The sequence below is a fragment of the Phoca vitulina genome, unplaced genomic scaffold (assembly GCF_004348235.1).
Source record: "Phoca vitulina isolate PV1807 unplaced genomic scaffold, GSC_HSeal_1.0 scaffold8, whole genome shotgun sequence".
Taxonomy (NCBI): domain Eukaryota; kingdom Metazoa; phylum Chordata; class Mammalia; order Carnivora; family Phocidae; genus Phoca; species Phoca vitulina.
Window position 1 is genome coordinate 35,627,963 of NW_022589711.1, and position 13,454 is coordinate 35,641,416.

Genomic DNA, 13,454 nt, shown 5'->3' on the forward strand with positions numbered 1-13,454 from the left:
TTTGTTACATGTGTTCAGATGTTTCCTGAAAACATCTGTGCTGTGATCTTTAATTTTCTTTAACAATCATAGTTTTACTTACCAATGAATACTTTTTAAAAAATAAATGAGAGGTATAAATACTTTTACATAGAATTTTGTGTTCTAAATAATGGCTATCATATAAGAAGAGGGAAATATCCATTCAGCACCAGATCCCCTCCAGTTAGAGAAAGAAACGATTCTTTTAAACATCTTTATGATTTAAGGTTTCAATAACAACTCATGAGTAGGCAAAAGTTTGCTATTTATTTAATTTTGGAAGAACACAGAAAGAAAAAGCCAGGGGATGTAGGCAGTGTGGAAAAACTCCTTTACATAGCTGGCCACTTGTGGCTTTAACAGCTGCAGGGGAAACTGGCTGGGGCTAAGGTTACGTGTTTCTGTTCAGTAAGGGTATCCATGGTGGTAACTCTCATGATGACGGTAGTCATCCTGGTAACCATCCTGGTATCCTTGGTGGTAGCCATGGTAACCGTAGCCTGCGTACTCATCTTCTGGGCAGCGCATCCCCAGTGATTGCTGAATGGCCATTTCCTGTCTCCTTAGTTGCATCGAATCAATTAAATCATACACAATCACCATGGACCACATTGGGGAAGGATACCAGGATTTGACATTTCCATCTTTTCCAACTAGAAGCATGGAGAAGTACTCTGGGCTCACTTGAAAATAGTTCCGGATGTCTTTCACCAAATGGGCTGGTATGTCTTCTCGCTCCACAACAGAACTCCCTAGAACAGGGTTAGAAAAGTTGTTGTTAGGGGATTGAAGTCAGCCCTCGAGCAAACATCAAAATGAGAAGAAATCACTATGAGAATAGAGAAAGTACCCATGAGTCCTTTGGTTCAAAATCCAATTAAAGAAGGTTGCTGGGTTTTTCCACTAGAAGTTAAATGTCCCTGATGTTCTGCAACACTATTAGTGTCAAACTTTAGGACACGTGATGTCTCTTTTATAGGAATGTTACAAAATATAAAACCAGTCCTTTAATTTAATTCTGGCAAGATCAACTTCTTTCAAGTTTGTCACGAACAGAGATTATATTGTTTATATTTCTAAGTTTATTTCCAATTAGCTTAGTTACTTCTTTGCAAATATGGCTTTCCTTTTGATACTTTTTTGTATAACAGAAAGCTTATTTCATTTTCAAAGGGAAAAATACCAATTACGCAAGATGTAGATTACATGTATTTAAACTATTATAGTCAGTGAAAAGGAGAAGGGGAAGGGGGAGGGTGCTGATGCTTTGTGTGCCAGGGAGTTTATGCACTTTATCTCTTGTGAAGAACTTGATCTTGCAAGGAAGAACTGATTTGCTTTCTGAAAACTTGAGTCACTAGTCATTTTCTTTCAGCTTCTCTGAGCCTTTCAGTATTGATCCTCATGTATTAAAAGGGAATCAGTAAGATATGACCCAGGTGCTTCCTAAAATTATTGTGGGAATTAAATGAGATGGCATAGATAAAAATGCTTTGTAAATCATAAAGTTCTATGCAGACAAAAAGCATTATTCTAGTTAAAAAAAATGGATACTTTTACTGTCACTTATGAATGATTTTATATTAAAAACAATAATAGTGATTGCACTCTATTTCCCGTTTGCATGCACATGCACAAGGTGGGGTGAATTCAGTGAACTGTGTTCACCTTAGAGGTACACCCACTGCTTGCATACAGTTTAATATAATTTAATTGAACTTAACAGTAGTTCATAATGTTCTAAAATAACAGCACTTTACCATTAATTGGGAACAGTTCTAAAACTCCCCCAACTTCCTCTCCAACCCCTAAAAGTTTCAGAATGGTTATGTGGCGCAGACCTGAAAGAAAAAAGAAAACCATAAAATTGGTAAATCATATTTTACCTCCAAAGGCCGATGTCTGACAATTAGAAATCTCTACATTAAAAAGAACATAGAACATAACCTGATGGATTATTTTGCTATAAAATAATAATCACATACTTTTAAAACCTCGAAAAAGACCAATTGTAGATTTAGGATTAACAACAGGGTCAGATGTGGTGTTTTGTTTTGTTTTGTTTGTAGATGGAAATAGAAGAATTTGCTCTTAAACTATGGTTCTATTAAATAACAAAACAAAAATGAAGCCATTGGAACATTAAAATATCTGGGATGATCTGAGCTGATTTGTGTGCTGAAAAAAGTCATGCCTGAGGTTATAACAGCTTACACGGATAATTCAACTGTATCTAGGAGAAAAGACAGCAGAACCCATCTGTTTTGATTGTTAAAGGAATAGTTCTGGCTTTCTTGCACAAAGGTTTGTCAGTGTAAAGGGCAGGTTCTTATCACTTATTTAGAGGATTCAAAGGAGAAGCACTTAAGCAAGCACAGTGTGCTTCCCGCATTCAGCTAAAGTTTCAGGAAAGGAGAGAAGGTCATGCCTTGGTAGCTTGTTGGAATTCTTTTGAGGATGAAGTGCACAGGAAGGGATTCAGGAGAAAAAAACATTGGAGGACAAGAGGGCTGTCAGTTCATCATACCAAGATTTCATGGTATTAGACAAAATGCCAACCTAGGCAGGGTCATAACTTGGGACTAATAATATGAATATCGATGGAGTTTTTTGTTCAGAGGAGAAAACTGACGGTTGTCATGGCAGGGGCTGTTTTAAGGAGGAGCTAAAATCCAAGCAAAAGGCTATTCCAAAAAAAAAAAAAAAAAAAGTTTGTGGTCTTGCTCTTCTCCCAGAGAAGTGAAGCATTCTGTTCTCCATGTTGTTGAGTCATGTTTTCAAAAGGGAAGATCATGAATTTAATTATTCCCAGAAAATAGGACTTGTTTACATTTCCTGTATATTATAAAAGGGTTTGCTTGCACTAATGTGATTTAGGTTCTGTGTGCAGAGATTAAATGAAACACCACTTAATAACTGTTCCAAAACTGTCTTTAGAAAATTAACAAGCCATGATTTTATTGATATTCTTATTGTGAAGGGCCATTAACTTCTCTAAGAACTTCTGTCTTACCTAGCAACATTGGTGGCTACAAATAATTTAAAATATGCTTAAAAATACAAAAAAAACCCCTTTATATTGATATAAAGTCTTAATTATTAACTTTGATAATAAGGACTATACATAAAAACTCATGAATTTTCTAGTTGTTCTTACTGTTATGAGCTTGTTTTCTGCCTGCTTTTGAGTTATTATTTTACATCTTAAAACCGAAATGTATTTGTAATTTAAGATACTGGGTCATAGTAAGGCCCCAGGCTCTGTTAATGCTTTACAAAACTTATACCCCCATCTTTTTATAAATCAAGCACAGTTTTATAACTAACAAATGATTCTTCTTCCTAGTAAAAGGATCAAAATAATGCTGATTCACCTGTGTTCCAGTTAGGAATGGAATTTTTAAAATCTGTGGCTTCTAGCTACCCCCACCTCCCCACCCCATGACTGTCAAATTCTTCCTCTGTAGAAGTGCATTTTAAATGAGATTTCAATTGTGAATTCCACTTTTGAAACTGCCCTTAGCTCCTTCATTCACCATAGCACTTAATGTTCTATGTACTATGCATTTTCCATTCTATGTGTCCATATTCAAAATGCTACTATAGGCCACTAGGATAATAATTTTGGTAAAGAAAGCAAATGTTAGTCTTCAAAATACTGAGCAATTCACTATAAAAAAATAAATAATAAATTATGTTTCTCTTTGACCTACTTGTCCTAAAAATAAGATTCTGTTTAATAAATCTTGCTGTCTTTGGTGCCCAATTATAGATCAAAATCCTTTTTAAGGGAATGGCAATATAGTACAGTATGCTTCCATTAATATATTATTTCTCAAAGCCATTCCTGTTTTACAAAAGACATTTAATCTATGGAGAAAGATCCAGTGTTTGTAGCTAAGTATTACCTAAGGAAATGATAATACCTGAGTTTTATGATGTTGAGACAAGTTAAAAAAAAAAAAAAAAGAAGGCACATAATACACATAATACAGATCACTCAAAGTAAAACAGTAGGTATTTTCAAACACTTCAGTGAAGAAACCCAGAGGGGAGAATATTGAGAAAAAAAAACAAAAACAAAAAAACTCCAGTTGACTAAGGCTCCAGTCTGAAAGCAACTTTATACTCAGTACAACTGAGTAAGTGTCTGGGAATCTCCAGTCTGGACTGAGGAATATTTGGATGATCTAAGCTGCTATGTTCCATTTTAGAATTGACCAGAAAGAGAGTGGTATGGGAAAACAGTGATGACGAGGCTTCCCACTCACCAAAATTGCAGGCCTGGCCACTGAGAGCCGAGAGCTGCTGTGAATAGGCCCAGTCTTCATCATTAGGGGCAGAGATCACCAGCAACCGCCTCCTCCATCGGAACCTGGAACAAGCAGGAGGCATGATTACTGCTTCAAACAATAGAGGCTAGTGTAAGAAAGCGGAGTCACTTTGGCTGGTGGGTTTGCCTGTGCCCAGAATGAAAAACACTGGCCCTTAGAAATATCTCATAGTTCCTCAAAGCCATTAAACTGCATTTCCACATTTCTTGCACTTTTTCTGTTATAACTTCACGGTCTGCCTACTGTAGCATTTGCATGAAGCATCAGGCATGAGCCTGGCCACCATGCCGGGGGGGTCACTTGGGGAGACACGAAGCTCTCAGATGCCATGAAGACTGGCCAAAATGGTATGTTACATTGTAGCCACAGAAATAGGGAATCAGAAGGGAACTGAAGAAAACTCAAGTTCTAATAGAGTTCACTAGGGCTTGGAGGGAGTTAAGAATTGAATGTATGGACAGGAAACAGCAGAAAAAGAGAACTAAATTTAAAGTAGGTGACAGTGACAGGAAGAAGGAAAATGGGGAAGTGGCTCAAAGAGGTCAAGGAGGGTTCCTGGTAAAACAAAGCCCTAGGCATCTTTCTTGGTAGCCGGCGGTTCTTCCAGAAGCAAATGCAAGTTCTAAAATGTAGCCTACCATCATTGGTAAGAACCAACATTACAGAGTCCTCCTGTGAAGTGGGATGGGGCTACACCTAGAGCCTAGGATTTTAGCGTGTATGGTAAATCTGTTTCTGCTCCAACACCGTAGGGTAGTAGAAAGAGCTTCTGTCTTATAACCTGAGTTCATGTTTCATCACTGCTAACTTTTTGGGTTCCTTGAGCATGTCACTGAGTTCATCGAAGTCTCAGTTTTTCCTTATCTCTAGAACCAAAAATAGCTTCTACTCAAAAGAGGTGATAACACCTAAGAATTAAACTAAAACCCATCCATGTAAGTTGTCCGTGTGATGGCGTGGATATAGATGGTGGCTTGATTTGTGGGCTTCTAGATGTAGAACTTTGTCTATCAATGGACCTCGGACATTTGTCGGTCATAATGCCAAATGATAAGTGATTCAGTCCTTATGTTTGTGTATCATTTCATAGCACACATTCATCTACGCTGACAACAGTAGAGATCAGTGAAGGCACGGCCTATTGTCTTCATTTTACAGATGACAAAGTGGGGCTTAGAGAAGAGAAGTAATTTGCCTAACTAGTAAATCAAAGAGGTGGTACCAATGGCTTCCCTAGTCTATCGCCCTCAGAGATCCTGAGGCGTGGCTGACGCAGCCGGGGTCCCTCAGGAGATAGGAAGGAAAGAGGGTATGCATCCAAGGGCTAACAGTATGGAGTTGTCTCCAATCCCACTTTCACTGGAGGAGGGCTTGTGCTTTCTGCCTTCTGTGCAGACTACAGTGGGGTGTTAGTGCACTCGCTGAGCTGGAAGCCAGTTGATTATATTCATGACTTCTCTCCCTGTGCTCGTTCTAGCCTCACAGTGAACATGAGAGTTTTCAACCCCACAGAAAATGGCCTCTTGGGGGAATAGTGGTTTGGGTGAATGAGAGAAAATGATAGTCTGATGAAATACAACCTCTGAATGGACGCCTATAGCAAGGCTTGCCAAGGACTGCTTGCTGTGACATTACATTTGCTTCCTCTGCTTGTTTCTCTTCAAAGGGAAAGAAAAACTAAAACCTCCACTGAGGATAGGGAGATGAATGTATTTGGCATGGAGGAGGGGAGAGGAGCGTCTGAAACTGTCCGAGATCTCCTGGGAAAGGGAACAGTGACTGCTGTCAGATCACAAACATGGTCTCCTGCACCCTCCCTGCTTCCTTAGGACGCAGGCCAGCCCAGCACTGGCCCCTCAGCCAGCATCCAAACCAGGCCAGCCTCCTGGCCTCACACAGAGCTGCAGGGTATCCTCGAAGGAGCTATTTTGGGTGAGGTATATTTTGGCTTGTTTACCTGTGTGCACCACTGAATGCTGTCCTGATTGGACAGGGACAGGATCTGAGACTCCCTGTCGCAGGCACAACTAGGCAAAGGTCATTTCCCCTAAGTAATGATTCTTTCTCCCACGGACCTTCACATTAAGATACAAGGCTCCAGCTCTCGACACTGAAGGAAATAACTTGCATAGGGGTAACAAGAGGTGTCAACATGGCCCACATCCTTATTTCGGACAAATTGTTCTCCTGTCACTTTAACTTATCAGTAAATAAAAATGCTGTGAGCTGCATGTGTGTGTGTTTTTGCTTCTCTTAACTGGAATACCCAAATTAGTGTGCATTTGCCCACTCTTTGGGGCTTCTGTCTCAGAGGAGTGTAATTATAGCCTGAACCAGATGAGTGTCACTAAAGACCAGACTGGCTTCAGAGTCTGGTCAGCTGGAACCAGGCTGTATAGACTCACCAACAACTCAGCAAATTTGAAGGAAAATTCCGATTGGATACTCATTTATTTATAGAACTGCTATTTAAAAAAAAAAAAAATTTTTTTTTTCAGTTCTTTTTGCCTGGGTTTCAATCCTGGGGTGTTTACTAAATCTCCCCCTACCTCTCCTTTCACGACAAAGTTCTCTAACTAGGAGCTGAATAACTGGTCCTAATACTACTAATAGCCAGCATTTGTTGATGACTTACTTTGTACTGGGCTGTGTGCCATCATTACCTTTATTTTTATTTTATTTTATTTTATTTTATTTTATTTTTATTTTATAAAAAGATTTTATTTATTCATTTGACAGAGAGATAGAGAGAGCCAGAGAGCACAAGTAGGGGGACTGGCAGAGGGAGAGGGAGAAGCAGGCTCCCCGCAGAGCAGGGGATCAGATGCAGAGCTCCATCCCAGGACCCTAGGATCATGACCTGAGCTGAAGGCAGGCGCTTAATGGACTGAACCACCCAGGAGCCCCACCCCCCATCATTACCTCTAGTATTGAATTTACCTTTCACAACAATCTTAAGAATAGATACACTCGTTATCCTCATTTTGCAAATGAGAAAACCAAAACTCGGAGAAATTAAGTAATCAGCCCAAGGTCACATAGCTAATACATGGAGAAACCAGGAATCAAACTCAGGGCTGTCTTACTCATGCCTTTAGGTAATACACGATTCTACTTTAACTTTTAAGATCAATGATAATTATCAGCACAGTGATTTCATGAGTTGTGACCACAAATCATGCACAGCTATAGGACATCCAAATTATAATCATATCCATTCTGAGTATCTACAGCAGATGCATGTTCCTGACATAGTACTGAATATTAAAGTCCATAAGCCTCTGACATTCGAATGAAAATACATTTACATATCATAGTGCCCTATCCAGTACAAAAGGCTTTAGATGAAAAATGTGCATACAAGTCTTAAAAATCAAAGATATGCCAAATTCAGATCAGTGATCAACCGGAATGAGCACTGCAAGCTTTGTATGTGATCAAAATTGAGATAATGTCAAGCCTTCCCTGTCAAGATTTGAAACCCATGACACAGTAATTATAAAAAAGACAGCCTGCCTGGGGATGGTAAGAAAAATCTCTCGGAATGTCTGTAGCTGCAGGTCCCAAAGCTGGCCCCAAATCCTTGGCTATAAATAACAACAATGAACTGGGTGGTAACTGCTGCAGAGCATGGGCAACCTGAGTTTACAGGGCTGGTTCAGCAGGTATGCATCTTTTAGTCCTGGAAGATTTAGAACTAAGAAGAGAAAGTTTTCAAAGAATCATAGTGATAATATATATTTCTAAGAAGGATCCTGGTCTTCTTTATATACATAATTTATGTTCTTGTGAAACTTAAGAGAATTTGGCTTATTAAAATGACAACCTTGAAACTTTAAATTATAAAGCGTAATTGAGTAATTGGCTTAGCTGTGTGGTTTTACATCGTGTGCAGGTACTAGAATATCTGAGAAGACTTTATTTTTTTTATTTTTTATTTTTTTAAAGATTTTATTTATTTATTTGACAGAGAGAGACACAGCGAGAGAGGGAACACAAGAAGGGGGAGTGGGAGAGGGAGAAGCAGGCTTCCCGCAGAGCAGGGAGCCCGATGCGAGGCTCGATCCCAGGATCCCGGGTTCATGACCTGAGCTGAAGGCAGACACTTTAACGACTGAGCCACCCAGGTGCCCCCTGAGAAAACTTTAGATTCACTGTATTTATAAGATTACTGGATCATTTAAGTACTCAGCAAGGTTTTGTTCGTTTATTTCAAACAATTCAAAAATAACACATTAAATGTAAAATGACTGTTTGAAATAATAAAATTGTTTAATTATTGAGTTTGCAAGCAAGATCAAACATTATTCAAAGCCCCTTAAAAGTGATAGCTAAAATTTGCTAGGTTATAAATAGAATAATAAGATTTAAAAGCCAAACTTAAAAGTTTGAGAGCTACGGTCTTAAATTTATAACTTGGATATATTTAACACTAATTGTGAAAATCAAAAGTAAACTTCTAAAGAATCTTATCGGCCAGAAGGAAGGAAGGAAGGAAGGAAGGAAGGAAGGAAGGAAGGAAGGACGGAAGGAAGGAAAGAAGGAAGGAAGGCAAGCAGGCAGTCCGAGGGAGGGGAGGGGAGAGCAGGGGAAGGAAGGAAAAGGAAAAAGAACACCTCAAGGGCACCAGAAAGCTTTTATCATCAATCTTCTACGTCAGTGCCATCGAGAGGGATGACCTTGGACCAGAAGTTGATGTTTCAGTGCACCCAAGACTAGACAAAGAGCCATCTGTCCAGTGGAGTGGTAGAGCCCTTTCTCAGCCAAGAGAGTGGCCTGAAGACTGAGTCGAGCCTCACATCCTTCTAAAGACATGCCCCTTCCATCTCCATTCAGATGCTTGCACTGCACTGAAAATTTGAATGAAGGAAGAACCTCAGGTTCCTTTCAGCTCTGAAATCCTGTGGTTTTAGGGATATCTCTCTTTGCTTCAAACCCAGGGCTTCTGGTTCCAAGACTAGAAATAATTCACGTTATATTTTCAAAAGGAGTATTAGGTAAGAATGTGGACTTTGGGAGCTCAATTCTCCTGGGGCCAAGTCCTAGAGCTGACACTAGCTCAGTGTTGACAGTTATTTAATCTCCATTAGCCTCAGTTGTCCCATCTGCAACACAATAATACTTACAGTATTCAGATCCTAGGATTGTTGTAAAGATTAAACTCAGGAGGGAAGATGAAGTGTTTGGCACAGAGGCAAGCATACAAAAAGTGATCTCTTGGGACACCTGGGTGGCTCAGTTAGGTGTCCAACTCTTTATTTTGGTTCAGGTCATGATCTCAGAGTCGTGAGATGGAGCCCCCTATTGGGCTCTGTGCTGGGCATAGAGCCTGCTTAAGATTTTCTCCCACCCTTTCCCTCTGCCCCTCCCCCTGCTACTGTGCACGCACTCTATCAAAAAAAAAAAAAAAAAAGTGATCCCAGCAACCCTGGGATGTAGTCAGGGCTACTTGTTAATATTCTCCATTATGGGTGAGATTTTTAAGGCAGGTTAATTGAGAAACATAGAGAAATCAACATAGCTAGTAAATTGCAGACCCCAAATTTGGATGAACAATAAGTCCTATGCTCTTTTCACATTGTGAGGTTCTCTTTTAAGAGACCCAAGCCTCCCGAATCTAGAGGAATTCAGATGATCTATTCATCTACTAATCATAGAATCCTTGATTCTCCAACTCACATATGGAGAATACGCTCTATAAACGCAAGTAAGAAGTTAACAGCTTCCAAGTTAATGAGTCTCCAAGTAAATGCTGCTCCATTTCTGGAGCCCCTTAGCCACTCAGTCCAGCTAGGTGTGGGGGGTGAGGAGGGGAGATGTTATGCTGAGATCTCTGTGCGTTTATTTGTTGTCAGTGGAATTTCTGCCGCTTTGTACCTCCTAGGGCCCCAAAGGCCCTGTAGAATTTTTATCCAACATGGGGGAAGGGATGGAGAAGGGAGAAAGTGGAGCAATTGTTTATTTATTTATTGTGTATTTATTGAAATTTTCCTACAATGGTTTTCAATAAACCCTACTCCCCAGGGAATCAGGGAGCTGGGTTAAGAGGATTTCTTCTTTTGAGGTCCTAGAGGGGGCTTTTGTTGTTTTCTGCACAGTTAGAAGGAAGTGGAAAATCAAGCAGAGTGTTCTAAATCCTGTTTGGAACCAGAGGGGCCTAATAAATAAATATGTAAAATAAAAATGCTGTATACAAAGCCCTCTAAATTCACTGATGGAATAAATGAACCCTCCCAGGTCAGAATTCTCTATTCTGTGCCAAAAAAGGAGCCATAAAGAGAGAAAAGACCTATCCAAAACCACCAAATCAATATTCAATCTTGGAGCTGACCCCAGTCAACCTTGCGACCAGAGCCCTTTCAAAAGACTAAGCCCAGTGGCCAGAGGGCTATGAAGCAGACAGACCTTCCACCAGGGAAGGTCTGCACACAGGTCTACTTTGTGTTTCCTTAGCCTTTGTATTAGCTCACCCAGAACACCTTCCCACCCACCTCCTCAGGGACTCCAAAGGTGGGGTACCTGGATAGGAAGTTCTCCAATGACTGCTTCTTGTCTTCCTTGCAAACAATGCCTTCCTTCTTCTGCTTTTCCATGTCTTTGATTCGGGACTGGAATGTATCGATCAAATCGAACACAGACTTCATTGATATAGGCACCTCATAGTATTGCTGTTTAAGAACGAATAGAAAGCATATAGTGTATAAGGGTGTTTCTTCCCTCTGTTTGGAGGATAGAAAGCCTGGGAGAATTCAAGAGAGCACTGGAGAAATCAGAGCCTGGAGGGTTCATTGATTTATAAACTAAACTCTCTTTTGCAGAAGTACCTCTGTTGATGTTTTGAGGTTCAGAATCCATGAAACAACTGTCCCTTACCTTTTATGAGAATTTTTTAATGCATACCTTTTAGTGGAAAGGGTCCATGCCTTCCTCATCACACATATTTTAGGTTCGCTTCCCTATTTCTAGGACTAAACTGGTTCCTGTTCATTACACCACTGAAGAGAAGGTGAGAAATACTATAAACAACACAGGAATGGAATAACCTGTTAAGAGTATCTGACCTGAACAATAAGGGTAATTTTCCACCAGAGGGAGGACTGTTCTGTGGTCATCAGGAATCCACATAAACCCTTTGTGATTCCCAGAGACTGTTTTATTGAGCAAGCGTCACTTAAAATTAGGTCATGTTTCTATACGTATTCTCAGAAAAAAGTTGGAATCCAGCTTCAAGATAATGCAATTCAGTTTCCTGGATCACAGCTGTCTGGACTTACAACAGCAACCTAAGATGGATTTGAGGGCTGGATGAGCATAGGCAGCATAAACTAGAGAGAAGTCTGGACATAGCTTGGAGTTCTGCCCCCAGTGGGAATGTGAAATGTGAAAGCTGGCAGAGACCTTTGGGCCCATCTAGTCCAGCCCCTCACATTAGAGGTGGGGCAACACAAGTGAGGAATTAATAAAAGGTCCTCTCTCCAGATCCAGAAGAATACTGCAGGTTGGATCAGCTATTCCTATTCCGTTAGTCCAGGTGACCTTTTTCCTGATGATTTTCACATAAGCCTGGTATGCTATTGGTGTACCGAATAGTTAAGACGTGCAAGCTGGAGCCCGCCTGCATGGGTATGAAGCCCAATGCTAACTGGGTGAACTTGGGCAAGTTACTTAATCATTCTGGGTCTCTCTTTGTTCTTCTGTAAAATAAAGGTAATACTTGTTATTTATCTCAGAGGTTTGAGATAGGGATTGTAAATGGTTGACGTGAGTGCCTGGCATGCAGAAAACACTTAATAAAGTTAGATATTTTTGATAGTACTATTATAATTATTATTAGTGTTACTACATGGCACAGTTTTTCATGGCTCAGAACTTCTGTCCCTAAGCATAGGAAGAAAGTAGGTATAAAACCCTGCTGTCTTGTCCATGTTGGATCAGGAGGTAAACTTCCAGGCCCTTCCAGAGTAGGTCACGTTAAATCTGGCTTTCCTGAAGGAAGAAGCCAAATACTCTTCACCTTTTATCCTTTGGGCCTGGCACATCATAGCTATTCAACCAGTGTCTGATGAATGCATGACCCTGAATTTTGTCTGAGTCAAACAGCTGGGCCACAGGAGGCCATCCAACCCAGCTCTTTCCATATACTTCATTTCTAGGCACAAATTCTATAGGGCAATGTGGAATATCTGAACCATTCCAAACCTTTCCACTTATAAAATAATCTGTGCCTATTCATATGTCTAATTGATTCATTGGCAAAAAATTCCGAGTTGTATTCAAAGGAATAGAACTGTATCATCTAAAACAGAAACCCATACCTTGACTCTAAGGTCCACATCTGTGAGCACCATGAAGAAGTCATTATAGGTCATTCCATACTCTTTCCTCAGCTCACCAATGAGATGCTGGTCTACCAAGTCCTCATCATCCACCACTCGCATGGGTTTTTCATTATCTTAAGGCAAGTGAAATGTGAATAAATACAGGTGCGACAAGACAGAAATAAGTGGGAAGCAAATGGGTGAAGGCTCTGGGTCTCCATCCTGAGTTAATTAGAACAGCTTTCATTAATTACACACATTCAACTAACATTTTGTTTGAACAGAAGTTTCCCACGTGAATAAGTAAATATAGAAATAAATGACTAAACTAATTTTGAAAGTCAGTACTCTGACTGACTTGATCAAGCCCCACCTCTGCCTACCTTGGTCATAGTGAATCAGAATGAGCAAAGTGAGAGTGAAGGCAGCTGAGTCATCCCTGAAAGAAGACCGCCAATTCTACCCTGGGAATGAGTCATCACCCCACCTCACCCAGGAGATTTTAAATTTATTTTAGTTTTAGTTATTTATTTAGTTGAGTCTAAAATCTGTGTCTTTTCCTCACTTTTATTAGAGAATCACCTTGGGACTCAGTGAACTATGTCATTGCTATAGAGAAAAATAAGCCTAGGTTCAAGCCTGGCCACAGGTTCATTTTAGCTCCAGAAATGTAGGGCTTTTCATAATACAAATGTTGTGAGTGAAGACAATTTCAAGCCAAGTGTTACTAAATGTACGGAAGTTTTTAACCATTATGTATTTTTTTAAACATCAAGCCCTA

At 40.0% G+C, this 13,454-nt stretch overlaps 1 protein-coding gene across 1 annotated transcript in view; it reads right to left on the bottom strand.

Annotated features, from left to right (window-relative positions):
• Positions 1-269: 269 nt before the first annotated feature.
• The window catches only part of CCDC80 (coiled-coil domain containing 80), a 35,656-nt gene continuing 22,471 nt past the window's right edge, over positions 270-13,454 (bottom strand). Inside the window, exons 4-8 of the mRNA XM_032406541.1 lie at positions 12,671-12,807; positions 10,875-11,023; positions 4,293-4,396; positions 1,782-1,862; positions 270-773 (exon numbers count right to left, since the gene is read on the bottom strand). Coding sequence (XP_032262432.1) covers positions 427-773; positions 1,782-1,862; positions 4,293-4,396; positions 10,875-11,023; positions 12,671-12,807 — 818 coding nt within the window. The 3' untranslated portion in view covers positions 270-426. The remainder of the gene's footprint in view (positions 774-1,781; positions 1,863-4,292; positions 4,397-10,874; positions 11,024-12,670; positions 12,808-13,454) is intronic.